A 26,529-nucleotide genomic window follows, 5' to 3' on the forward strand; every position below is an offset into this window, starting at 1 on the left:
ACATTAAGTCCTTCCTCAGTGCTTCCGGCGTCTTATGAGACTCACAACGCCAGCCTGAATTGTCAGAGACCTCGCCGTGGGAAATGATGTAGCGTGGGCCCTGGTCCAGCCACAGTGGTGGGTCATAGTCCAGCCACAGTGGTGGGTCATAGTCCAGCCACAGTGGTGGGTCATAGTCCAGCCACAGTGGTGGGTCATAGTCCAGCCACAGTGGTGGGCCCTGGTCCAGCCACAGTGGTGGGTTATAGTCCAGCCACAGTGGTGGGCCCTGGTCCAGCCACAGTGGTGGGTCATAGTCCAGCCACAGTGGTGGGTCATAGTCCAGCCACAGTGGTGGGTCATAGTCCAGCCACAGTGGTGGGTCATAGCCCAGCCACAGTGGTGGGCCCTGGTCCAGCCACAGTGGTGGGTCATAGCCCAGCCACAGTGGTGGGTCATAGTCCAGCCACAGTGGTGGGTCATAGTCCAGCCACAGTGGTGGGTCATAGTCCAGCCACAGTGGTGGGTCATAGCCCAGCCACAGTGGTGGGCCCTGGTCCAGCCACAGTGGTGGGTCATAGTCCAGCCACAGTGGTGGGCCCTGGTCCAGCCACAGTGGTGGGTCATAGTCCAGCCACAGTGGTGGGTCATAGTCCAGCCACAGTGGTGGGTCATAGTCCAGCCACAGTGGTGGGTCATAGCCCAGCCACAGTGGTGGGCCCTGGTCCAGCCACAGTGGTGGGTCCTGGTCCAGCCACAGTGGTGGGCCCTGGTCCAGCCACAGTGGTGGGTCATAGTCCAGCTAAGTGGTGGGCCCTGGTCCAGCCACAGTGGTGGGTCCTGGTCCAGCCACAGTGGTGGGTCCTGGTCCAGCCACAGTGGTGGGTCATAGCCCAGCCACAGTGGTGGGTCATAGTCCAGCCACAGTGGTGGGTCCTGGTCCAGCCACAGTGGTGGGTCCTGGTCCAGCCACAGTGGTGGGTCATAGCCCCGCCACAGTGGTGGGTCATAGTCCAGCCACAGTGGTGGGTCATAGTCCAGCCACAGTGGTGGGTCATAGCCCAGCCACAGTGGTGGGCCCTGGTCCAGCCACAGTGGTGGGTCCTGGTCCAGCCACAGTGGTGGGCCCTGGTCCAGCCACAGTGGTGGGTCATAGTCCAGCTAAGTGGTGGGCCCTGGTCCAGCCACAGTGGTGGGTCCTGGTCCAGCCACAGTGGTGGGTCCTGGTCCAGCCACAGTGGTGGGTCATAGTCCAGCCACAGTGGTGGGTCATAGTCCAGCCACAGTGGTGGGTCATAGTCCAGCCACAGTGGTGGGTCATAGTCCAGCCACAGTGGTGGGCCCTGGTCCAGCCACAGTGGTGGGTCCTGGTCCAGCCACAGTGGTGGGTCCTGGTCCAGCCACAGTGGTGGGCCCTGGTCCAGCCACAGTGGTGGGCCCTGGTCCAGCCACAGTGGTGGGTCCTGGTCCAGCCACAGTGGTGGGCCCTGGTCCAGCCACAGTGGTGGGCCCTGGTCCAGCCACAGTGGTGGGTCCTGGTCCCACCACAGTGGTGGGCCCTGGTCCAGCCACAGTGGTGGGCCCTGGTCCAGCCACAGTGGTGGGTCCTGGTCCAGCCACAGTGGTGGGTCATAGCCCAGCCACAGAGGTGGGTCATAGCCCAGCCACAGTGGTGGGTCATAGTCCAGCCACAGTAGTGGGTCCTGGTCCAGCCACAGTGGTGGGTCCTGGTCCAGCCACAGTGGTGGGTCATAGCCCAGCCACAGTGGTGGGTCATAGCCCAGCTACAGTGGTGGGTCATAGTCCAGCCACAGTGGTGGGTCCTGGTCCAACCACAGTGGTGGGCCCTGGTCCAGCCACAGTGGTGGGCCCTGGTCCAGCCACAGTGATGGGCCCTGGTCCAGCCACAGTGGTGGGTCCTGGTCCAGCCACAGTGGTGGGCCCTGGTCCAGCCACAGTGGTGGGTCATAGTCCAGCCACAGTGGTGGGTCATAGTCCAGCCACAGTGGTGGGTCATAGTCCAGCCACAGTGGTGGGTCCTGGTCCAGCCACAGTGGTGGGCCCTGGTCCAGCCACAGTGGTGGGTCCTGGTCCAGCCACAGTGGTGGGCCCTGGTCCAGCCACAGTGGTGGGCCCTGGTCCAGCCACAGTGGTGGGTCCTGGTCCCACCACAGTGGTGGGCCCTGGTCCAGCCACAGTGGTGGGCCCTGGTCCAGCCACAGTGGTGGGTCCTGGTCCAGCCACAGTGGTGGGTCATAGCCCAGCCACAGAGGTGGGTCATAGCCCAGCCACAGTGGTGGGTCATAGTCCAGCCACAGTAGTGGGTCCTGGTCCAGCCACAGTGGTGGGTCCTGGTCCAGCCACAGTGGTGGGTCATAGCCCAGCCACAGTGGTGGGTCATAGCCCAGCCACAGTGGTGGGTCATAGTCCAGCCACAGTGGTGGGTCCTGGTCCAGCCACAGTGGTGGGCCCTGGTCCAGCCACAGTGGTGGGCCCTGGTCCAGCCACAGTGGTGGGCCCTGGTCCAGCCACAGTGGTGGGTCCTGGTCCAGCCACAGTGGTGGGCCCTGGTCCAGCCACAGTGGTGGGTCATAGTCCAGCCACAGTGGTGGGTCATAGTCCAGCCACAGTGGTGGGTCATAGTCCAGCCACAGTGGTGGGTCATAGTCCAGCCACAGTGGTGGGTCCTGGCCCAGCCACAGTGGTGGGTCCTGGTCCAGCCACAGTGGTGGGCCCTGGTCCAGCCACAGTGGTGGGTCCTGGTCCAGCCACAGTGGTGGGCCCTGGTCCAGCCACAGTGGTGGGTCATAGTCCAGCCACAGTGGTGGGCCCTGGTCCAGCCACAGTGGTGGGTCATAGTCCAGCCACAGTGGTGGGTCATAGTCCAGCCACAGTGGTGGGTCATAGTCCAGCCACAGTGGTGGGTCATAGCCCAGCCACAGTGGTGGGCCCTGGTCCAGCCACAGTGGTGGGTCCTGGTCCAGCCACAGTGGTGGGCCCTGGTCCAGCCACAGTGGTGGGTCATAGTCCAGCTAAGTGGTGGGCCCTGGTCCAGCCACAGTGGTGGGTCCTGGTCCAGCCACAGTGGTGGGTCCTGGTCCAGCCACAGTGGTGGGTCATAGCCCAGCCACAGTGGTGGGTCATAGTCCAGCCACAGTGGTGGGTCCTGGTCCAGCCACAGTGGTGGGTCCTGGTCCAGCCACAGTGGTGGGTCATAGCCCAGCCACAGTGGTGGGTCATAGTCCAGCCACAGTGGTGGGTCATAGTCCAGCCACAGTGGTGGGTCATAGCCCAGCCACAGTGGTGGGCCCTGGTCCAGCCACAGTGGTGGGTCCTGGTCCAGCCACAGTGGTGGGTCCTGGTCCAGCCACAGTGGTGGGTCATAGTCCAGCCACAGTGGTGGGTCATAGTCCAGCCACAGTGGTGGGTCATAGTCCAGCCACAGTGGTGGGTCATAGTCCAGCCACAGTGGTGGGCCCTGGTCCAGCCACAGTGGTGGGTCCTGGTCCAGCCACAGTGGTGGGTCCTGGTCCAGCCACAGTGGTGGGCCCTGGTCCAGCCACAGTGGTGGGCCCTGGTCCAGCCACAGTGGTGGGTCCTGGTCCAGCCACAGTGGTGGGCCCTGGTCCAGCCACAGTGGTGGGCCCTGGTCCAGCCACAGTGGTGGGTCCTGGTCCCACCACAGTGGTGGGCCCTGGTCCTGCCACAGTGGTGAGCCCTGGTCCAGCCACAGTGGTGGGTCCTGGTCCAGCCACAGTGGTGGGTCATAGCCCAGCCACAGAGGTGGGTCATAGCCCAGCCACAGTGGTGGGTCATAGTCCAGCCACAGTAGTGGGTCCTGGTCCAGCCACAGTGGTGGGTCCTGGTCCAGCCACAGTGGTGGGTCATAGCCCAGCCACAGTGGTGGGTCATAGCCCAGCCACAGTGGTGGGTCATAGCCCAGCCACAGTGGTGGGTCATAGTCCAGCCACAGTGGTGGGTCCTGGTCCAGCCACAGTGGTGGGCCCTGGTCCAGTCACAGTGGTGGGCCCTGGTCCAGCCACAGTGGTGGGCCCTGTTCCAACCACAGCGGTGGGTCCTGGTCCAGCCACAGTGGTGGGCCCTGGTCCAGCCATAGTGGTGGGTCATAGTCCAGCCACAGTGGTGGGTCATAGTCCAGCCACAGTGGTGGGTCATAGTCCAGCCACAGTGGTGGGTCCTGGCCCAGCCACAGTGGTGGGTCCTGGTCCAGCCACAGTGGTGGGCCCTGGTCCAGCCACAGTGGTGGGTCCTGGTCCAGCCACAGTGGTGGGTCATAGTCCAGCAACAGTGGTGGGCCCTGGTCCAGCCACAGTGGTGGGTCATAGTCCAGCCACAGTGGTGGGTCATAGTCCAGCCACAGTGGTGGGTCATAGTCCAGCCACAGTGGTGGGTCATAGCCCAGCCACAGTGGTGGGCCCTGGTCCAGCCACAGTGGTGGGTCCTGGTCCAGCCACAGTGGTGGGCCCTGGTCCAGCCACAGTGGTGGGTCATAGTCCAGCTAAGTGGTGGGCCCTGGTCCAGCCACAGTGGTGGGTCCTGGTCCAGCCACAGTGGTGGGTCCTGGTCCAGCCACAGTGGTGGGTCATAGCCCAGCCACAGTGGTGGGTCATAGTCCAGCCACAGTGGTGGGTCCTGGTCCAGCCACAGTGGTGGGTCCTGGTCCAGCCACAGTGGTGGGTCCTGGTCCAGACACAGTGGTGGGCCCTGGCCCAGCCACAGTGGTGGGCCCTGGTCCAGCCACAGTGGTGGGCCCTGGTCCAGCCACAGTGGTGGGTCCTGGTCCAGCCACAGTGGTGGGCCCTGGTCCAGCCACATTGGTGGGCCCTGGTCCAGCCACAGTGGTGGGTCCTGGTCCCACCACAGTGGTGGGCCCTGGTCCAGCCACAGTGGTGGGCCCTGGTCCAGCCACAGTGGTGGGTCCTGGTCCAGCCACAGTGGTGGGTCATAGCCCAGCCACAGAGGTGGGTCATAGCCCAGCCACAGTGGTGGGTCATAGTCCAGCCACAGTAGTGGGTCCTGGTCCAGCCACAGTGGTGGGTCCTGGTCCAGCCACAGTGGTGGGTCCTGGTCCAGCCACAGTGGTGGGTCCTGGTCCAGCCACAGTGGTGGGTCATAGCCCAGCCACAGTGATGGGTCATAGCCCAGCCACAGTGGTGGGTCATAGTCCAGCCACAGTGGTGGGTCCTGGTCCAGCCACAGTGGTGGGCCCTGGTCCAGCCACAGTGGTGGGCCCTGGTCCAGCCACAGTGGTGGGCCCTGGTCCAGCCACAGTGGTGGGCCCTGGTCCAGCCACAGTGGTGGGTCCTGGTCCAGCCACAGTGGTGGGCCCTGGTCCAGCCACAGTGGTGGGTCATAGTCCAGCCACAGTGGTGGGTCATAGTCCAGCCACAGTGGTGGGTCATAGTCCAGCCACAGTGGTGGGTCATAGTCCAGCCACAGTGGTGGGTCCTGGCCCAGCCACAGTGGTGGGTCCTGGTCCAGCCACAGTGGTGGGCCCTGGTCCAGCCACAGTGGTGGGTCCTGGTCCAGCCACAGTGGTGGGTCCTGGTCCAGCCACAGTGGTGGGCCCTGGTCCAGCCACAGTGGTGGGCCCTGGTCCAGCCACAGTAGTGGACCCTGGTCCAGTCTCAGTAGTGGACCCTGGTCCAGTCTCAGTAGTGGACCCTGGTCCAGTCTCAGTAGTGGACCCTGGTCCAGTCTCAGTTGTAGGAATAACGAACTCGTAACTTTAATTAGAAGCAGAAGTAGGAATTAAGAGGAAATAAGATGTTGGGCATTGCCTTATTGTAGTATCTTATCTTACATTCCATGTGGCCAGGAAGAACCTAAATACATTCATGTATTAGAATAGCTGAAATGTAGTTATATGTAAAGTAATATGTTATATGTATTGTAGCGGTTTAAGCGCCATGACCTGAGGTCGGAATCGGGATTACCAAGTCTAAGAAAATGGGAAGAACTATTTTCTATGGGTGCAATAGACTTACATTGCCTTGATTTCTTCTGGTAATTACCCTACCATCGCGTAAACAGCTGCCAGCACATAGCACCAAATGCAATGTAGGTCCCAGAGTAAAAAATCGCAAAAAGCCAATATGCATGGTAAGGTAACAGAGAAGGACGTGTAGTCAGTGCTAACCTGATCACAAGACAGGCCATCACCGCTGCCACCAAGATCATCTCCAGTTGACGATCTCCGTCGGACTTCGTCAAGAACGTCAAACCATCCTATAAATATTTATATTTTATCCCGAATTTTTGCTCTTAGCTAGTTTTTTTATTTTATTTTATTGAATAATCTTTTCCTGGGAATTTTATATATCTAGGAGAAAGAGGCGCATTTTGTTTCACATTGGTTGTACTAGGCTGCTAGGTCTTGCTGCTGGATTCTGAACGTCGAGGACAGAATCTTATTTTGGGTGTCGTGATCCTCCACTTATTTAATGTTGTCCTAATTTGGCCTTTTGCTGTTCTCGAGGACCATCTCGCTGCCCTTATCTGGCTTCTCTGAAACCAAATTTGGCTTCTTGTTTCTTTTATTTGGCTTCATGTTCTCTGGATTTGGATTCTCGTTCTCATCATTTGGGTTCTCATTCTCCTCATTTGGCTTCTGTTCAGGTTAATTATATTTTGCCGGACAATCAAATGCCAAATGGAGGGCGTAACCGTCTGAAAACAAATTAATTTTTTGTCAAACTGTATCATATCGAGGAAGAGTCAATTACTAGTTACTAGTTAATAGTAATATTGAATTACTGGAACCTGAGAGATATAACCAGGAATCCAGTTGGATTATAAATACCTAATGGCGGATTACAGCCAACTAGGTTGAGCTTCCCAGTGTAAGTTGACTAATAGGATGTAATACAAATAATGTAGATAGCTTAGCCTCTAACATGGCAGCTGCGCCATACTGTTATCCTTCGGGTTAATTGTTAAGTTTATGATTTACTTATTAGTTTCAGTCAAGAAAACTATTGGATGTAATTAGGAATTCATTTTGCTAATCATTGTGAGAGTTGGGTTTTAGTTTCTAACAGAGAATTGAAAAATGCTTTATCATGCATCTGGCAACCTAGAGTGAGCCAGGCCACCACGGTTCCTGTGTAATGTTCTATGGGTTAAATTATGTGTTAATAGGCTTTTGTTAATAGTTAACTCTATTGTGTTATATGATTATTACTAAATTACTTGCTTAGATCTGCTTAACAGTTCTAAGCAAATGGTTAAGAAGAGGGACTAGTGTTTTAATTACTAACTAGGACCGCGTCCGAACGCATTGTTGCTCGAACACGCTCCCCTGCCCATATAAGCAAGAAGCACCCATGCATCCCTCTGACGGGAGACATCTCCCGTCAGGCAGGGTGCAGTCGCACCTCAACAGATCTCCAGTATAATCTATTGATGCTGGTTCTGGCTCAAAAAGGCCACCACTTACGGGGTATTCATGCCCGTGCCACCTCTTGGGTGGCTTAATCTTTATCAATCAATGCTTCCCTCTGACAGGGTGCAGTCGCACCTCCACAGATCTCCAGTATCAGCTCTTGATACTGGTAATGGCTCAAAAGGGCCACCACTTACGGGCTATTCATGCCCGTGCCACCTTTTGGGTGGCTTAATCTTTATCAATCAATCAATCAATCTTCCCTCTGATAAACACAAGGCAAACTATCCTGTCCAAGCTAAGTGCCCAAATTGCTCCAAGGCACATCTCGCCTGGAACTTGAAATGCCCTGAAAGGCTCAAAAGGCTTCAAACGAACCCCACCACGCCTACAGCAGAGCCGAACACCCCACCAAAACTTATACCAGCTCTTCTGCCCACTAAAACCGCGTGGAGTCTACCAAAACCAATTCAGGTAGAGAGGGCACACGGCCCTTCACCATCGGCCATGGTGAAGGGTGTGAAGGCCTCCGTACAGGACAAAGGGATAGCTGGGGGGGACCACAAGAAACATGTTCAAAGCAGTCGCCCGCCCATTGTATCCAATAAGCACACTGGGGGCAATAACGGTAAGGGTAAGAGTAACAATTCCAGTGTCAAAGTGTCCACTGAGAAAGGTCAAAAAGTAACCAGGCCCCAAACCTACACAGCATTAAATAGTGCTCCCAAACAACTGGACGCTCTCTGGCCAATGCTAAAAACTTTGGTCACGAAATTGGTCGAAAGTCTGCTGCCGATACACGGTGTCAAGCAAACCACAGGGACTCGGAAGACAATTGAGCACAAGCTCAAGAAATTCGAAAATATAATATCCTCACCTTCAAGAACACAGATCAGGGGACACTCCCCTAAAAAACAGTCCAGCTCGTCTGAAAGCGACCTTGATGAGTCAATTTCAGGACAACTAAGATCCTCTACACCAATTGTAACTTCCATGGTGTGTTCATCAGACTCCATGGATACCACGGTAATACCAGCAAATTCCAAGAACCTGGAGGTCTAAAGATCTTGCAATGGAATGTAAAAGGGCTGCGCACAAAATTGCAGCACTTGCAATGCATAACAGCAACCAAAGGCATAGACAACCTGATACTGCAGGAGAGCTTGCTTCGAGCCGGATTAGAACCTAAAATCTCAGGCTATCGAGGCTTCTTCCTTCCATGGATCAATGGGCAATCCAGGGGATGTGCAATCTATGTAAAATGTGACCTGATCTCCAAGTCCATAACCAGCCCACCCGATTGTAGAGTAGGGACAGAGGTAATGGGAGTATCCATTGAGCTAAGACATGACAAACTTGAAGTGTTAAATGTGTACAGGTCTCCACATGCTGAAATGAATTTCTGTGTTATTTGGACATGCGACTTCATCAAACACAATCATTTGTGGAGATTTTTATGCCCATCATTGTTTGGCACTGGGCTCGAACACAACAAATAAGGCCGGCATTCACATTGCACATCTACTAGACCAGCTTCCAGCAATCCAAATCCTAAACAAGAATGAACCCACCCACATCCAAGGAGGCAGATTAGACCTTACAATGCTATGAGAGCCGCACTGGGAGCCCCCATGTGGACCAGGCTAGAAACTTTAAGACTGGAAACGGGTTTGCCCTCTCTTCAAGTCAGAATATCAAAAAGAACATTCACAATTATCAGTAAGATAATTAGTTCTCCTGATCCAATCCCAGTATGGCAGGCCTTGGTGGTTGGACTTGGCCAAAACAATGGAAACTCTTGGGCTGCCTGAGCAGGAAATGTCCTAAACAGACTACATTTAAAAAGCATGATTCTTGATAGAGAGGGCGATCAATCATACCCAAGTTACACTTCTTCCGCACAATGGGAAGAGCCTACTTTCAAAATAGTAATAGAAAGTCTCCCAATCAAAACGACTGCCTATGATCCAACAATCCTAAGGCGCATAATAGAAAAGCAAATGTATAGCATAGCAGTAGCAGGAGCCACCCACATCTTCACAGACGGATTGGTTGACACAGAATATGAGTGTGCTGGCGCTGCTCTTTGCACGGCCAGCGTACAGGCATATTGGAGACTGGGAGGACTAGTATCATCAACCCAAACTGAGCTGTTTGCCATACAACAGGCATTCGCATATGTGATTGCACAAAGCACTCAAAATGCAATTACACACACAGACTCACAAGCTGCACTTCAAATATTAGGACAAAAACAGTGGAAAGATAACGTGGAAATAATTACCACCATTTTGTATCTTGGAGCAGTCGCTAAATGCAAAGGACTCAACATAACCCTAAACTGGATCCCATCCCATGTTGGAATCCCATTAAATGAGAAAGCCGATGAAATTGCAAAATTGGCAACTCGTCATCCAGTGATACATAAAACAATTCAACCCAGGCTAGAGAAAATAAAAAACATCACCAAAAAACTCTTACACCTCAACAAAGCCTACCTGCACCAGAGAGTAATTGAAGGTTCGCCCTCTGCAATATGGTATATTTAGGCAACCAAATTAGAATGGTTAAATATCCCAAAAGGAATCCACAGGGAAAAAGCCGTTAGGTTAAATAGACTTCGTCTAGGTTACAGATGCAACTAGGAGATTGGTGAACCCCGACAGAGAGAATGCATCTTCTGCCAAACTGTCACAGAAAAGCCATTACTTCACTATCTTCTGGAATGTGAAGCATCCAACGACCTTAGAAGAGCTTAAAGAGTCCCTGAATATTGCAGTGGCCACCCTGTAGCCATCAACACAGCCACTCTCCTGGTCAAAAAAGGTGTCCAGCAGCTGGACACCCTCTTAAAGACTGTGAAGCAGTATCCTTCCCCCGCGATAGCAGCTTGACGATTAAATGCGACCCAAGAATACTGAAAAAAAATTGTAACACTTACAGGCTATTCATGCTCGTGCCCCCTCTTGGGTAGCCTAATCTTTATCAATCAATCAAAATGCTTCCCTCTCATTCAGTTCTAGGGGCACGGTGGAGATGGTAGTCTGATTTCCAAAGTAAAGCCATGTGTCTACTAGTTTAAGTACAGTGTTTTGTTTTGTGTAAGTAGGATAAGTTTCCAGTGCTTTATTTTAAAGTGTGTGTGTAAACCAATTTCATTGTCTGTTCCAGTGTGTGAAAATCGTATTTTAATTCTTGGTTAATTCTTACCCGTGTCACTGTTCCTTCAGAGCGAGCTACGTGGTGTACTAACTTGTATGTTGATTACTTGTTTATATTGTGTGCGGGATCTGTAAATATACTGGAGATAGGCGGTTCCATCTTTCATTAACCTTTACTATCTAGGCCTCCTGCTTGGAGTGGGGAAACTGATTGGGTTCTATGCTATTCTCTAGCATTATTAAGACAGCCTCGTGACATTTTGGCGACCGTGACAGGACCGCTGATATATTGCCTTGTACTATTATCTGGGAGTATATAAAAGTCCACATTTATTTAATTACTAGCTGTACCCGCCATGCGTTGCTGTGGCTCAGTTTGGGTAAATGGGAATGAAAGAAAAGAGAAAGCGCACGTTTCTAATATGTATAATTTCACAATTCTTGTGGGTTACAATATTTTTTGTTGTTCCATTGTCTTAGGAGATATACAGGTTGTCCAGTTTGCCAACTCTAGAACACGCAACATATAATTGTCCATGTGAGAAGCAATCCGTGTCTAGATATAAACGGCACAATTCTAAAGATTGGCCCTGAGCTTTGTTGATGATGATTGTGAACGCCAATCGAATTGGAAATTACCATATCTTAAATTTAAATGACATATCTGTTGGAATCATAGGAATTGCGAGGAATGAGGACATCTTCACCTTTGAAAGGGCCTATCAAGATGGTTGCTTCTATGACGTTGCTGATTAATTTTTTTTACTGCAATGAGCGTGGCGTTGCAAAGTTTTGGCTGGTTGGTTATTTCGCAACATGATAATTGGCACGCCGATTTTCAATTGCCGTACGCGTGATAGTATCACTGGCAGATCGAGTGAATTCAAAAATTCTGTTGGATAATTAACCGCTTCATCTGCTTCCACAACAGTGTTGACGGGGTTGTATGTGACTGCCTCGTTTTCAATGTTAGACTGAATAATATTGTTAAGTTCGTTGACGTCTTTGTTCTTGGCCGCAAGAACAGCTCGTTCATTCAGGGAATCGTGATTCTTATAATTGGTTTGAATATTGGGAAATACTTTTTCAACCAATTCATCTTTTGACGTCAATAAATTGTAGAAGTTATGAGGCAATGAAATTCGTCCTGAGGTCAGATCAACCAGCACGTTTCCGTTACCAATTTCCAGAAATTGATGTGAGAATATCTCAGCTGATGGATCGTTTTGCAGCTGGACACGCATATTTGTAGTTAATTTTAACGTCTTTACGTGGCGCCACAAAGTAGAGTATTTCAGGCGAGCATTTATTTCATCCGCTGGTGTCGATCGAGGAATTACAGGTAATGTTTGCCTGAAATCTCCCGCAAGCAATATTAATGCGTTCCCAAATGGTCTGACGTTTCCACGCAAATCTTGCAATGATCGATCAAGAGCCTCGAGCGATTTTTTGTGGGCCATTGTGCATTCATCCCAAACAACAAATTTGCATTTCTGCAATAATTTTCCCATGCCGGATGCTTTGGAAATGTTGCTCGTGGGAGTTTCAATGAACTGTATGTTCAATTGCAATTTCAAAGCAGAAGTAGCAGTTCTTCCACTTGGTGGCAATGTCGCAGATAATCCGGACGACGCAAGAGCTAAGGTTATGCCATTTTGGGATCAAAATGCTGCCAGAATCATTCTAATTAGGAAGGTTTTACCAATTCCTCCTAGCGCATCTAAGAAGATTTCTCCAAGCCCGTTATTGACAGTTTGAATTATTTTATTGTAAATGCTTTTTTGCTCAAGCGTTAGCTTTGGAATATTTGATTGCACAAATGACAACAGGTCATCCGTGTTGTAATTTTGTTCACGACGCAATTCTACATCAAACGAAGCAGCAGCAGATCGATACAGTGATGGCATTTTCAATTGATTGAGAACTTTGTTCGCGATTTCTATGCACAAATCTTCAATCATTATCAACGCTTCGTTATAGATTTTCGCTGTGAAATCCATGTTCATATTTGAATTTTCCTCGCGTATTCGATGGATAATATCTTCAGCCATCTGCGATTTATATTTCTCCCATAACTCTGTTGGAGATGAAGGAGAGCTGGTGGTCAATATGATTGCAAACAATGCACGAATTTGATTTGGATGTGACGTGTTGGACGCATATTAATGCATACATCCCAGTGTCGGTCGTTCTCCAATAAATTCAGAGCTTGACATGTACTAATAAAAGTGGCATGTGTTACGACGATAACAAATCTCAATTGCTGGAAAGACGTTGGACTGGGCACATTTACCAACAGCATGTGAAGAAAGAAGCATTCATCCTGATTGAGATGTATCGTGTACTGTCTGTTTGTTTGAATATGCCAGGTTGTCCCTCGACTCGCTCTCCAAGCTTGCGTCGTTCAAATGATTTTCCAACTGGTATTCCATGTGTAATACGTAGGCACTTCAGAATACAGCAGTGTTTTCGCAAACGCACCATTTTGACATAACGTGAAGAAAGCAGTTAATGTTGTAGCCAGTGGATTCATAGCTGTTTGTTGAACATTTGCAGCTGTGAAATGCACAACACATGTCCATTTTCTTGTTTTCATAACAAAAACAAAAAATACTAACGAAATATTTCAATTCAAACGCAGATCAATCTACATAGCTCAATTTCACCACCAATTAAACTGAAAAATAAGAACAGATAAAAAAACGAAATGCAAAAATGAAAAAGAAAAACTATACCCACGAGGTGAATGGTATGGTAAACAACACAGCTCAATTCCAATGCAATGTCACACAAAATAATTCAGTCAGAATGAAAATAAATCAAGATCTATGAAAATTCAATTTTTCAATGCAATCAGAAACATTGAAATAGAATCCTAACATGTTTTGTACAGCATGTGTTGCTCATACGTGCCACAGATGGCACTGTTTTTCCAAAAAAAGCATGTTTATACCTGTCACAGGAGTGACATCTATATAGTAGGTATATAAAAAAATGCACGTATTCTAATGGAAAGTTGTGTCAAAATTTCCAAACAGTTCAACTTTCAAAGATTACAGCATGTGTTGCTCTTATGTCCTACAGATGGCACTGTTTTTCAAAAAAGCATGTTTTTTCCTGTCACAGGTGAGACATGTATATAGTAGATATATAACAAGACGCGCCTATTCGAATGCAACGTTGTGTTAAAATTTCAAAGCAGTCGGTAAGGAGGTTTCGAAGATTTTCCTCACATGAAAAACAGTTTTTTCATAAAAGTATTTTTTTTCCCGTCACAGACGTGACATCTATATAGTATGTATATAAAAACCTGCTCGGATGCGAATGGAACGTTGTGTGAAAATTTCAAAGCAATCGGTGATGTGAGATTAGCGATTTTGAACAAACGAACATTTCCATTTTTATTTATATAGATTATCGTAGTTAATTTACTGAGTATCTATAATTGTTGGCTGTATAATTTTTTGCAGTGAATTCATTTGTGTTGCCTGTTTATTGTGGCATCTGTTTTATTATTTTATTGATCATATGCTAGTGTTCTTAGAGTCTTGCCTGAGTTCTTTTTATTAGTGCATTTACCACACATTCATAATATTTAAAGTGATTTACTCTATCTTGATGTAGATAGATCACCTTACCTTTCATGATTTATCATGAAAGGTGATCATCTCGGTGGTGATTGATCACCACCACCATAGTGGTGATGATCACCACTAATTCATCGCTGTCCTAGGTACGATACTGATTCTGGAGCATAGTGACTGTTGCTATGTCGTACTTAAGAGTAAAATATTGTGGCGAGGGTCTGACTGATTATTCAACACTTCTGGATTAAGGGACGTGTCTTCAGCTTGTGCCAGGTGGGCCAGGCTAGTTTATGTTTTGTACTGCTATTAGTGTATTTTTTAAGTGCAGTGCTGTGAGTGCCCCAGTATTTTTTCAGTGAGCCCCAATTGTTGTTTTATCCCTCAATATGGAAGCCCTAGTAGCCGACTTTAAGTCTCCTTCAATTCAGGGACTCCAAGGCCTTAAGAAGGTCGATGTTGGGGAGCAAGTGGAATTAACCCTTAACCCCAACTCGCTGAAAAGGCACCTGGTAACTACCATTGTAGAAGACTGATAGAAGAGTTTATTTTAGACCAGAAGGCCTTGGGGGAGCTAGAGGCCGGTTCCGAGGATGTATTGGCTCTTAAACGCTTGGAATTAGAGACCCTTAAGGTAGAAGCAATTCATAATCAGCGCCACTTAGAGATGGAAATGCAGCAGAAGGCTTTGGAAGAACAGACCAAGCAACTGCGTATCCAGCAGCAGATAGCAGCTGACAAAAATGCACTTGAGAAAAGTAAAATAGATGCAGGTAGAACTCTTCATGAGGACCTTCAGCGTTCATTAGCTTTTGCTACTTTAAATAAGGAGGTAATGTTACCTACTTTTACCGAGTCCGACCCCGATTTATTTTTTAACCATTTTGAGAAAGTAGCAGCTAGTCTGACGTGGCCCGATAATCAGTGGGTAGCTAGGCTTCAAAGTAGACTCGCTGGAAAGGCTCAGGAAATTTTCGCATCATTACCAGTAGAACAGTGTTTTGATTATTCTTTCACGAAGCAAGCCATCTTAAATGGTTATGAATTGAACCCCGAGGCTCATAGGCAACAATTTAGGAACTTAAGACGCTCACCTACCCAGTCCAATGTTGATTTTTTTTAGGAAGGTAGGAATATTCGAAAAATGGCTGCACCCCACTAATATAAACACGTTTGAAGGCTTAAAAGATCTCCTCCTAAAAGAGTTCTTGTCCTGCTTACCAGACAAAACTTCCGCCCAGCTGGCGGAAGTGTAAAACAATCTGCTCAACAGATGGCGTTACTTGCCAATGAGTACGAATTATTGCATAAAATGCCGTATAGAGCATCAAATAATTCTTCCCCTGTATATGTTAATGTTACAAAGACCTTTACTAGATCACAGACAAATACTCCATCCTCCCCCGTGCCTGTTTGCATTCAGGTGACTTCTAATAATCCTAAGCCACCAGGTAAGACTTCCCCATCTAGTACCAGATGTAATAATAATGCTAGAAATTCCATGGGCTCCTCTAGGCCACATTCTGACCGGGTGTGCTCCCACTGTAATAAAAGAGGTCATTTGGTGCAATGTTTTCAGTTGCACCCTGAACTCGAAACCGTTGGTTTTGTAATGAGTTCACGGTGTCAACCCCTTCATTTAGATTCAGTAACCCTTCGACCTGATGGGAACACGGGTTACAAACCTTACATTTATGTGGGTCACATACTATGTAGTAATGGCCATTGGAAGCCAGTTAAAATCCCAAGAGATACCGGAGCCTCTCAGAGCATTATTGTTCACCAGGTGGTGGCGAATGTAGCCAAGATAGATACTGGTGAATGTGTGTTATTGCAAGGTTTTGCAGGTAGGGTACAGAAAGCACCATTAAGACGCCAATTTTGCCCGAAGTAGCCCGAGGTCATTGCGTGCTATCTGTGTTTAATAAATTACCTATTGCTGGCATAGATATGATTCTAGGAAATGATGTGGCACTTCCACATGTGTTTGGGAAAACTGGTCCCAGTATTAGTGTTGGACCTGTGTGTGTCAAGTCACCCCAGGAGGGAGTTGATGTTTCTTCACCTATTCGTGATGTTTTACCTATTGTTAATCATCTGGCCCCCACTAGTTCCTGTTAGTGCCAAGGCACATGTTGAAGAGACCAGAACCCTCCCAGTTGTGGAGGTGGAGGAGGTCTCTCAAATTATTTTTGTGTATGCCTGGATGATGAGAGGGAGTGTGCCGAAGTGGCCTCACCTCAGCCTAGCCTAGTAAATGGTAGGCTTGAGGAAGCCTGGGATGCAGTTACCTGCCTGCTCACACCAGAGCCTAGTTGAAATACCTTGAATCAGCTAATTAAGGAGAAGACAGATTGTTCTGAGTGTGAGGAGGAGGTCTCTATAGCAGTTTTATTGGAGGACGGTTTGGGAACCTTCCTCAATGAACAGTGCCTGGTGGGAAAATGGAGAACAATAGAGTCTTCCCTACCAGTTGACTGTGAGAGAAGTACTCTGCCAGTGGCCCCCAGTTCCTAGTGTCTCCAAGCTCCAAGTCACTACTCCTGTTGTTAAAAGGGGACATCAACTGGACTCCGAAGGGACTGGTGCCGTTGTATTCCTTGGTGGCCTTAATCAGCAGTTAGCTGGGCCTCATAGTGTTTGCCTGATTGTATAGCCGGTATCACCTTTGGAGATTTTACCCAGAGTGACTCCTTAATTTTAGATACACTGGTGATTCTTTGGGATTGGCTTAAACCTGTGCTACATGTTGATTCCCCAGTAAGTTTTACTACTGGCGGTTTATCGAGTACTTTTGCTCAGGTTCTCAGGGAGAGAAGGCTGACGTGGGATTGGTTACTTTTCTGGATAGGAAGGGGGTGTGCCAGTGTTTGGAAATGTTTGTTGGCTGACTTCTGTTCTGTAGGCCAGAGGGTTGTGGGGTTTGGCCAGTTGCCGAATCCCTGGTTCCAGGGGAGACTAAAATTGTTTACGGTGGTTGGGAGATAAACTTGTATATTCATGTGGTGTGAAGAGTATTGGTCGAGATAGGAGAGAGAAGTTAACGTCTCTCTCCGCCATTGCTCGCCAAGTTGGAGAGAGGTTGCCCATTTGGTGGCCTAAGGTTTGGCACCTGGATAGATTGTGGCAGGTGTTTATGAAGATTCTAGACTGGCTCCCAGTGTGGTTCAGCTGTACTCAGTGGTGTCAGCTGGGAGTCCTCGAGTTGTTGAGGATGCAGGTGGTGTTTGGAATGTCACTAACCTACCCCTTTCTACTTTTAGTACCGTCTGATCGTTACAGCTGCCCTTACAGGAGGTTGTGGGTGTGGACCAGCCGCCATTTCCTAATGGGGGTGACCGCCAGTTTGGATGCCATTGTTTCCAGCTGGATGTTAACCCTCATGGTTGGCACCCGGACCAGGAGGACGTAATGCTGGACGATGCGATGTTTCAGCCACCCCTTGGTCTTGGAAACACTAGGAAGAACTCCGGGTGTTTGAGTCCGAGCTCCATGGAAAGAGCTCTAGGCGTTTGTATGAGTGTATAGGGCCTCTGCAGAAAGTCAGAGCCTAATGTAATTGCAATTGAACTATTAACTAATGTGTGCAAGTCGATAGTAAAATGTATTGGGTCATGGGACCCCAATCTGGAATTTAGTGAGTTAAGGAAGTGGTTCCCTCACCAGTTAAACTGCTGGAAATATTATTTAGTTACATTGTTTGTATTAGAAAACTGAACACCGTTATGTTCATGGTCAGATTCCCATAATAAATAATTCATGTACATTATTAAATAACCATAGGATGTTTATGGTTAAAATGCCTTTGGAATTTATGACGAAATTCCACCCTCAGTGGATTTGCAGAACTAGTAACACAACTGTCATGATAAATATTTAATAGAAGCCTCTTGACCTACATAGAGCCTGTGTAAAATTCATCCAGAGATTTGTGTGGAGTGTAGTGTCTTTACTAGATATAATATCATATAAAGTATTAGTAATTGCTCCTTGTCCGCTTCGTTTAAATTATTGTTGCGTTTGGCACTGTGTTGACACTCATGTTCGTCAAAGAAAATATCAAAATTGATCCTTGAGGTATCGATTTTGTCTTAGCGGCAGAGGGATGTTACGAATCCGTTATTCCCAGTTGTAGGAATAACGAACTCGTATCTTTAATTAGAAGCAGAATTAGGAATTAAAACAAAATAAGATGTTGGGCATTGCCTTATTGCAGTATGTTATCTTATATTCCATGTGGGCAGGAAAAACCTAAATACATTCATGTATTAGAATAGGTGTAGTGTAGTTATATGTAAAATTATGTTATGTGTATTGTAGTGGTTTAAGCGCCATAACCTGAGGTCGGAATCGGGATTATCAAGTCTAAGAAAATGGGAAGAACTAGTTAATAGTAATATTGAATTACTGGAACCTGAGAGATGTAACCAGGAATCCAGTTGGATTATAAATATTTAATGGCAGATTACGGCCAACTAGGTTGAGCTTCCCAGTGTAAGTTGACTAATAGGATGTAATACAAATAATGTAGATAGCTTAGCCTCTAACATGGCAGCTGCGCCATACTGTTATCCTTCGGGTTAATTGTTAAGTTTATGATTTACTTATTAGTTTCAGTCAAGAAAACCATTGGATGCAATTGGGAATTCATTTTGCTAATCATTGTGAGAGTTGGGTTTTAGTTTCTAACAGAGAATTGAATAATGCTTTATCATGCATCTGGCAACCTAGAGTGAGCCAGGCCACCACGGTTCCTGTGTAATGTTCTATGGGTTAAATTATGTGTGTTAATAGGCTATTGTTAATAGTTAACTCCATTGTGTTAAATGATTGTTACCAAAATTACTTGCTTAGATCTGCTTAACAGTTCTAAGCAAATGATTAAGAAGAGGGACTAGTATTTTAATTACTAACTAGGACCGCGCCCGATCGCATTGTTGCTCGAACACGCTCCCCGCCCATATAAGCAAGAAGCACCCATGCTTCCCCCTCACAATTCACCCAGTGAGCCAACTCCATGCTGACTTTGTCTCCTGTAGCATAGAGCATCACCTTCACTCGACAGACATCTCTCCACAGTAGGCATTTGACTAAAATGGAATACGAAATGAGTCGTGGTAGAACCAGCGTTGCTGGTCAGTGTCGGAAAAGAAAATCCATATTAGATACAAGTTCCGAAAGTGACGGCGATTGGCATCCTGTGAATAAATCAAACAGAAAAAGCCACTCCATGACGACCCATCTATCGACAAATACTCCAGCTTTTCCAGCTCTACCAACAACCCCTCCAGCTCCTCTGACTAAGTCTGCACTGCCAGTCTTCAAAGTCCAGCATGCCGAAGGTAAGTCTTCCTATTGCCACTGTAGTGGACCTCGAAAGAGAGTACCCCCCAGCTCCCCAGCTGCAAATCAGAGCAAAACCAAATCTCAGAGGAGAATATATTCTGAGGCCCAAAGACGAGTCGGACGCAACGATTCTGAAAAATTACACAATATGTGAGAAACTCAAGCCAGAGGATCAAATAAGAAAAATCATTGTCCTCCACTATCCCTTGCATACGGCCCTAGCTCATCTCGAAAAGCTGAACTATGTGGTGTCAGCAGAGAGATGTCAGGTAAAAACAACAAAGCAGGAAACCCGACAATTCCTTCTCACAGTAAGAGGACGGATCCCGGAGAAACTTGACCTTGGAATCTGGGGCGTGTTCCAAACAAGGCCTTACACCCCAGAGCCCCTAAGATGCTTCAGATGTCAGAGATTTGGACATCACAAAGGTGGCTGCCAACGCCCAGTGAGGTGTGGAGTCTGCAGCCAGCCCCACGACACAAAAATATGCATTGATAAACACAAGGCAAACCTCCCTGTCCAAGCTATGTGCCCAAATTGCTCCAAGGCATATCATGCCTGGAACTTAAAATGCCCTGAAAGGCTCAAAAGGCTTCAAACGAACCCCACCACGCCTACAGCAGAGCCGAAGACCCTACCTAAACTTATACCAGCTCCCCTGCCCACTGAAACTGCGTGGGGTCTACTTATTCAGGTAGAGAGGGCACACGGCCCTTCACCATCGGCCATGGTGAAAGGTGTGAAGGCCTCCATCCAAGACAAAGGGATACCTGGGGGCCCCAAGAAATATGTTCAAAACAATCGCCCGCCCATTGCATCCAGTAAGCACACTGGGGGCAATAAAGGAAAGAGTAACAATTCCAGTGTCAAGGTGTCCACTGAGAAGGGTCAAAAAGTAGCAAGGCCTCAAACATACATAACAGTAAATAGTGCTCCTGCACAACTGGACGCCCTCTGGCCAATGCTCAAAACTTTGGTCACGAAATTGGTTGAAAGTCTGCTGCCGATACATGGTGTCAAGCAAACCACTGGGACTCGGAAGACAATTGAGCACAAGCTCAAGAAATTCGAAAATATAATATCCTCACCTTCAAGAACGCAGAGCAGGGGACACTCCCCTAAAAAACAGTCCAGCTCGTCTGAAAGCGACCTTGATGAATCAATTTCAGGTCCACTAAGATCTTCTACACCAATTGTAACTTCCATGGCGTGTTCATCAGACTCCATGGATACCACGGTAATACCAGCAAATTCCAAGAACCTGGAGGTCTAAAGATCTTGCAATGGAATGCACAAGAGCTGTGCACAAAATTGCAACACTTACAATGCATAGCAGCAACCACAGGCATAGACATCCTGATACTACAGGAGAGCCTGCTTCGAGCCGGATTAGAACCTAAAATCTCAGGCTATCGAGGCTTCTTCCTTCCATGGATCAATGGGCAATCCAGGGGATGTGCAATCTATTTAAAATGTGATCTGATCTCCAAGTCCAAAACCAGCCCACCCGATTGTAGAGTAGGGACATAGGTAATGGGAGTATCCATTGAGCTAAGACATGACAAACTTGAAGTGTTTAATGTGTACAGGTCTCCGCATGCTGAAATGGATCTCTGTGTTACTTGGACTTGCGACTACATCAAACACAATCATTTGTGGAGATTTTTATGCCCATCATTGATTGGCACTGGGCTCGAACACAACAAATGAGGCCGGCATTCACATTGCACATCTACTAGACCAGCTATCAGAAATCCAAATCCTAAAGAAGAATGAACCCACCCACATCCAAGAAGGTAGATTAGACCTTACCTTCGTTTCAGCCTCCCTAAGAGATGCAACAACATGGTTAGTTGAGTCCACACTCACAAGCGACTACTATGGGGTCCAAATTGATCTTAAGTTAGATCTACTCACCCCACCTCCACCTCCATCTGAAGCCTGGAACTATGCTTTAGCAAACTGGGACCGGTTTCAAAACCTCATTTCAGAGTGGCATAGAAACTATGATGTTCCCGAAGACATTAATCAGGCAGAACAAGATTGTCAAAGCGATTCAAAGTGCAGCCAACCACTCAATCCCACTGAAAAAACAGTTCACCGGACACCATAAAGATCATTGGTACAATTGTGAACGTGTTAAAGAACTCTACCATATAATAGAACAGAATAAGAAAGCTATACAAAAAGCCACCAAGTTACCGCAACAGGACCTTACTTTGTGAGGTCAAGGAACATGTGCATCGAGAGACCAGACTAATAAAAGAACAAAAGTGGTTGGAATGGTGTTCACATCTGAATGAACACACTTTTCTTGGAGAGATATGGCAGCAAATCCACCGGGTCAAAGGAAACCAACCACCTAAAGCTCCACACCGCAAGGATTCTCAACATGAAGCCGAAGTACTAGCAACCAGGTTTGCAGAAAGAACAGCCAGCAATCAGCTTCCACCAGATGTACTAGCAGTGCAGACAGGATTAGATGAAGAAAGGTGGCACAGAATCCTTACAGCATGTGAAGAAGTCTCTGACACTAATGCCCCTTTCACACAGGATGAGCTCAATCGGGCTCAGAAAAACTCCAAGGATACATCCCATGGAAACGACAAAATAACCTATAAAATGATTAGAAACTTCGGCCCAGAGGGAGACGCTGCATACCTAAGGTTAATTAATTTAGCCTGGACTTCTCAAACTAGATCTACAGCTTTGAATAGAGCATATATAGTGCCGATCCCAAAACCCAAAGATCCAGTTATTCCTAGGCCCATCTGTCTCCAGAGCTGTGCAGCCAAGACGGCTGACAGAATGGCACTCAACAGACTGGAGTAGGAAATGCCTAAACTGCACCATGATATGTATGCCTATAGAAAGGGGGTTGGCACAGTGGAATGTATTACAACTCTATTAGTCCACTTGAATGACAGACAAGGAATGCTGATATTTCTGGACCTCGAGAAAGCCTTTGAACTGGCTAGCGCCCCAGCCATTTTCTGCTGCCTCATCGACAAAGAAGTCAAAGACAACCTGCTCTCCTGGACCAAAAACTGTCTCACAAACAGAGAAGCAAGAGTAAAACTTCATGGTACTGTCTCTGAATACAAAAGACATGAAAATGGCACACCGCAAGGAGGTATTCTCAGCCCCCTTCTCTTCAACTGTTTAATGGAAAGAATAATGAGGTTGAAACTCCCACATCACTGCAGGCTTCTAAACTACGCGGACGACTTTGTCATCATCATAAAAGGAAGGGATGCAGTGCGCCTTCCAGCCAAATGCTTAGACTGCATCAGTAAAGAGGCAAAACAGATTAGTATCAAACTCGACCCCTCAAAGACAAAAGCCATGCCCATAAAAATAGCGAAGCCCATCATCCAACTCACAGTACAGGGTCAACCAATTGAATGGGTGAACACCTATCAGTATCTAGGAATAATCGTGGACACACATGAATTTTAATGCTGAGATCACTTACTTGAGAGAGCGAACTGCGGGCCGGACAGCAATCCTCAGGTCGCTAACCTCTCTCTGGAGGAGCCAATCTGCAAGTCCTTCGGGCATACTATGTACAGGCAGTCAGATCAGTGATCGACAATGCCGCACCTGCACTCACAAGTCTATCACACCAACAGTGGAAAAAGCTTGAAGTTGCCCAAAACAATGCTATGAGAGCCACACTGGGAGCCCCATATGGACCAGGCTTGAAACTCTAAGACTGGAAACGGGTTTGCCCTCTCTTCAAGAAAAAATATCACAAAGAACAGCTACAATTATCAGTAAGATAATTAGTTCTCCTGATCCAATCCCAATATGGCAGGCCTTGGTGGTTGGACTTGGCCAAAACAATGGAAACTCTTGGGCCGCAAGAGCAGGAAATATCCTAAACAGACTGCATTTAAAAAGCATGATTCTTGATAGAGAGGGCGATCAACCACACCCAAATTACACTCCTTCCGCACCGTGGGAAGAGCCTTCTTTCAAAATAGAAAGTCTCTCAATGAAAAGGGCTGCCTATGATCCAACAATCCTAAGGCGCATAATAGAAAAGCAAATGTATAGCATTGCAGTAGCAGGAGCCACCCACATCTTCAAAGACGGATCGGTTGACACAGAATATGAGAGTGTTGGCGCTGCTCTTTGCACGGCCAGCGTACAGGCATATTGGAGACTGGGAGGACTAGTATCATCAACCCAAACTGAGCTGTTTGCCATACAACAGGCATTCGCATATGCGATTGCACAAAACACTCAAAATGCAATCATACACACAGACTCAAAAGTTGCACTTCAAATACTAGGACAAAAACAGTAGAAAGATAACGAAAATAATTCACCTGTAATTGAGTCTCCGTGGTCTAGTGGTAAGACACTCGCCTGGCGTTTCGCGAGCGCTCTGTCATGGGTTCGTATCCTGGCCGGGGAGGATTTACTGCGCGCAAATTCTTAACTGTAGCCTCTGGTTAACTCAACAGTAAAATGAGTACTTGGTTCTAAAAACGATTCTTCGCAGCGGGGATCGTATTACAGGGACCTGCTCGAAACGCTACGCAAACTAGTGGCTGTACAAGAATATAACAACTCTTGTATATATCTAAAAAAAAAGTACCACCATTTTCTATCTTGGAGCAGTGTGGAAAGGCAAAGGACTCAACATAACCCTAAACTGGATCCTATCCCCTGTTGGAATCCCATTAAATGAGAAAGCAGATGAAATTGCTAAATTGGCAACTGTCATTCAGTGATACATAAAGCAATTCAACCCAGGCTAGAGAACATAAAAAAAACATCACCACCAAAAAACTCTCACACCTCAACAAAGCCTATCTACACCAGAGTAGCTGAAGGTTCGCCCTCTGCAATATGGTATCTTCAGGCAACCAAATTAGAAAAGTTAAATATCCCAAAAGGAATCCACAGGGAAAAAGCCGTTAGGTTAAATAGACTTCGTCTAGGCTACAGATGCAACTAGGAGATTGGTGAACCCCGACAGAGAGAATGCATCTTCTGCCAAACTGTCACAGAAAAGCCATTACTTCACTATCTTCTGGAATGTGAAGCAACCAACGACGTTAAAAGAGCTTTAAGTGTCCCTGAATCTTGCAGTGGCCACCCTGAAGAAATCAACACAGCCACTCTCTTGGTCAAAAAGGGTGTCCAAGAGCTGGACACCCTCTTAAAGACTGTGAAGCAGTATCCTCCCCCCGCGATAGCAGCTTGACGATTAAATGCGACCCAAGAATACTGAAAAAAAAATTGTAACACTTACGGGCTATTCATGCCCGTGCCCCCTCTTGGGTAGCCTAATCTTTATCAATCAATCAAAATGCTTCCCTCTCATTCAGTTCTAGGGGCACGGTGGAGATGGTAGTCTGATTTCCAAAGTGAAGCCATGTGTCTACTAGTTTAAGTACAGTGTTTTGTTTTGTGTAAGTAGGATAAGTTTCCAGTGCTTTATTTTAAAGTGTGTGTGTGTGGGAACCGACCTGTGAGATTTATATTTATTTAATTTATATGAATTTATATTTACGTTAATTTATATACTTCGATAGCAATTTGTATGATAATGAGTGGACTGTATTTCTGCAATAATCTCTTAATCTCACAAATCGATCCTCTACACATTAGGAGGGTTTATATTAAATTAATTTATATATATGCAGCCAATCAAACTACAGTATTAACTACATACATTGAAGAGGTTCCTTATCTTATAGTACAGCAGCCTTAGTCCACAGGTATAACTAGGATGTAGAAACCAAATTATCCTCTTTGAGGTAGCTTCCATCACCCAGTAACTGGTGCACAAAGTCTTGCTTCCTCGTCTTGACCTGTTAAAAGGGTGCTAGCTGTAAAGCCAGAATCCTATATATGACAAGAATTTCAGAGAAAACACTGTACATGGAACAATGAAGACCTGGCTTAATTACCTTTAGTTTGAGGCTATATCGTGCTCTAACCGGCAAACCCTACCCAATGACATTAATGGCCACTAATGATAGATAATGGGTTTCGGAAAGAACACTTAACTTGATTTGATGACAGCGTGTTGATAATGGTACACCTTTGGTTTCCATAACACTACGTCCAAGTAAAATTAACAGGAGCCGAATTTGCTCCCGAGTGCCTCTGGTCTAGTATAAACAATGGCTGCCCATCCCTCACTCTGACGCCTGGCTTACATTGTCCACATGACAGAAAGTGAAAGAAGGGTCACATTTACTCTACTTCAATATTGATAATTAAGTTAATTTATATGAGATGTTTTATGATGGTAAAGTCCAAAGACTAATGTATTTAAGAATAATTCCCAGCAGAATAGCTGGTGAATTTATAATGGTATGTGGTGATGATATCCCGTTTTCTTTAGACGGTAATTCCACTACAAGTTACGTTTTCTATGGTTAACTTGTTTATACAACACAGCTACAATTATCTGTATGTATGATATATTAAATGGTGTCGGATTTTCCGACAGTGTGTAAGCCAATTACATTGTCTGTTCCAGTGTGTGAAAATCGTATTTTAATTCTTGGTTAATTCTTACCCGTGTCACTGTTCCTTCAGAGCGAGCTACGTGGTGTACTAACTTGTATGTTGATTACTTGTTTATATTGTGTGCGGGATCTGTAAATATACTGGAGATAGGCGGTTCCATCTTTCATTAACCTTCACTATCTAGGCCTCCTGCTTGGAGTGGGGAAACTGATTGGGTTCTGTGCTTTTCTTGAGCATTACTTAGACAGCCTCGTGACATGGTGGACCCTGGTCCAGCCTCAGTGGTGGGTATATATATATATATATATATATATATTATATATATATATATGTCGTACCTAGTAGCCAGAACGCACTTATCGGCCTACTATGCAAGGCCCGATTTGCCTAATAAGCCAAGTTTTCCTGAATTAATATATTTTCTCTAATTTTTTTCTTATGAAGTGATAAATCTACCCATTTCATTATGTATGAGGTCAATTTTTTTTTTATTGGAGTTTAAATTAACGTTGATATATGACCAAACTTAACCAACCCTTCCTAACCTAACCTAACCTA

The 26,529-nt window shown here is 46.8% G+C and overlaps 1 protein-coding gene across 1 annotated transcript in view; it reads right to left on the reverse strand.

The window, feature by feature from the left end:
* Window positions 1-7,349, reverse strand: part of LOC123760441 (involucrin-like) — an 8,400-nt gene extending 1,051 nt beyond the window's left edge. Inside the window, exons 1-3 of the mRNA XM_069338110.1 lie at window positions 7,260-7,349; window positions 6,469-6,610; window positions 6,140-6,228 (exon numbers count right to left, since the gene is read on the reverse strand). Of these exons, the coding sequence (XP_069194211.1) occupies window positions 6,140-6,228; window positions 6,469-6,610; window positions 7,260-7,349 (321 nt within the window). The remainder of the gene's footprint in view (window positions 1-6,139; window positions 6,229-6,468; window positions 6,611-7,259) is intronic.
* Window positions 7,350-26,529: the final 19,180 nt, after the last annotated feature.

The sequence above is a fragment of the Procambarus clarkii genome, chromosome 39 (assembly GCF_040958095.1).
Source record: "Procambarus clarkii isolate CNS0578487 chromosome 39, FALCON_Pclarkii_2.0, whole genome shotgun sequence".
In the NCBI taxonomy this organism is placed as follows: Eukaryota; Metazoa; Arthropoda; class Malacostraca; order Decapoda; family Cambaridae; genus Procambarus; species Procambarus clarkii.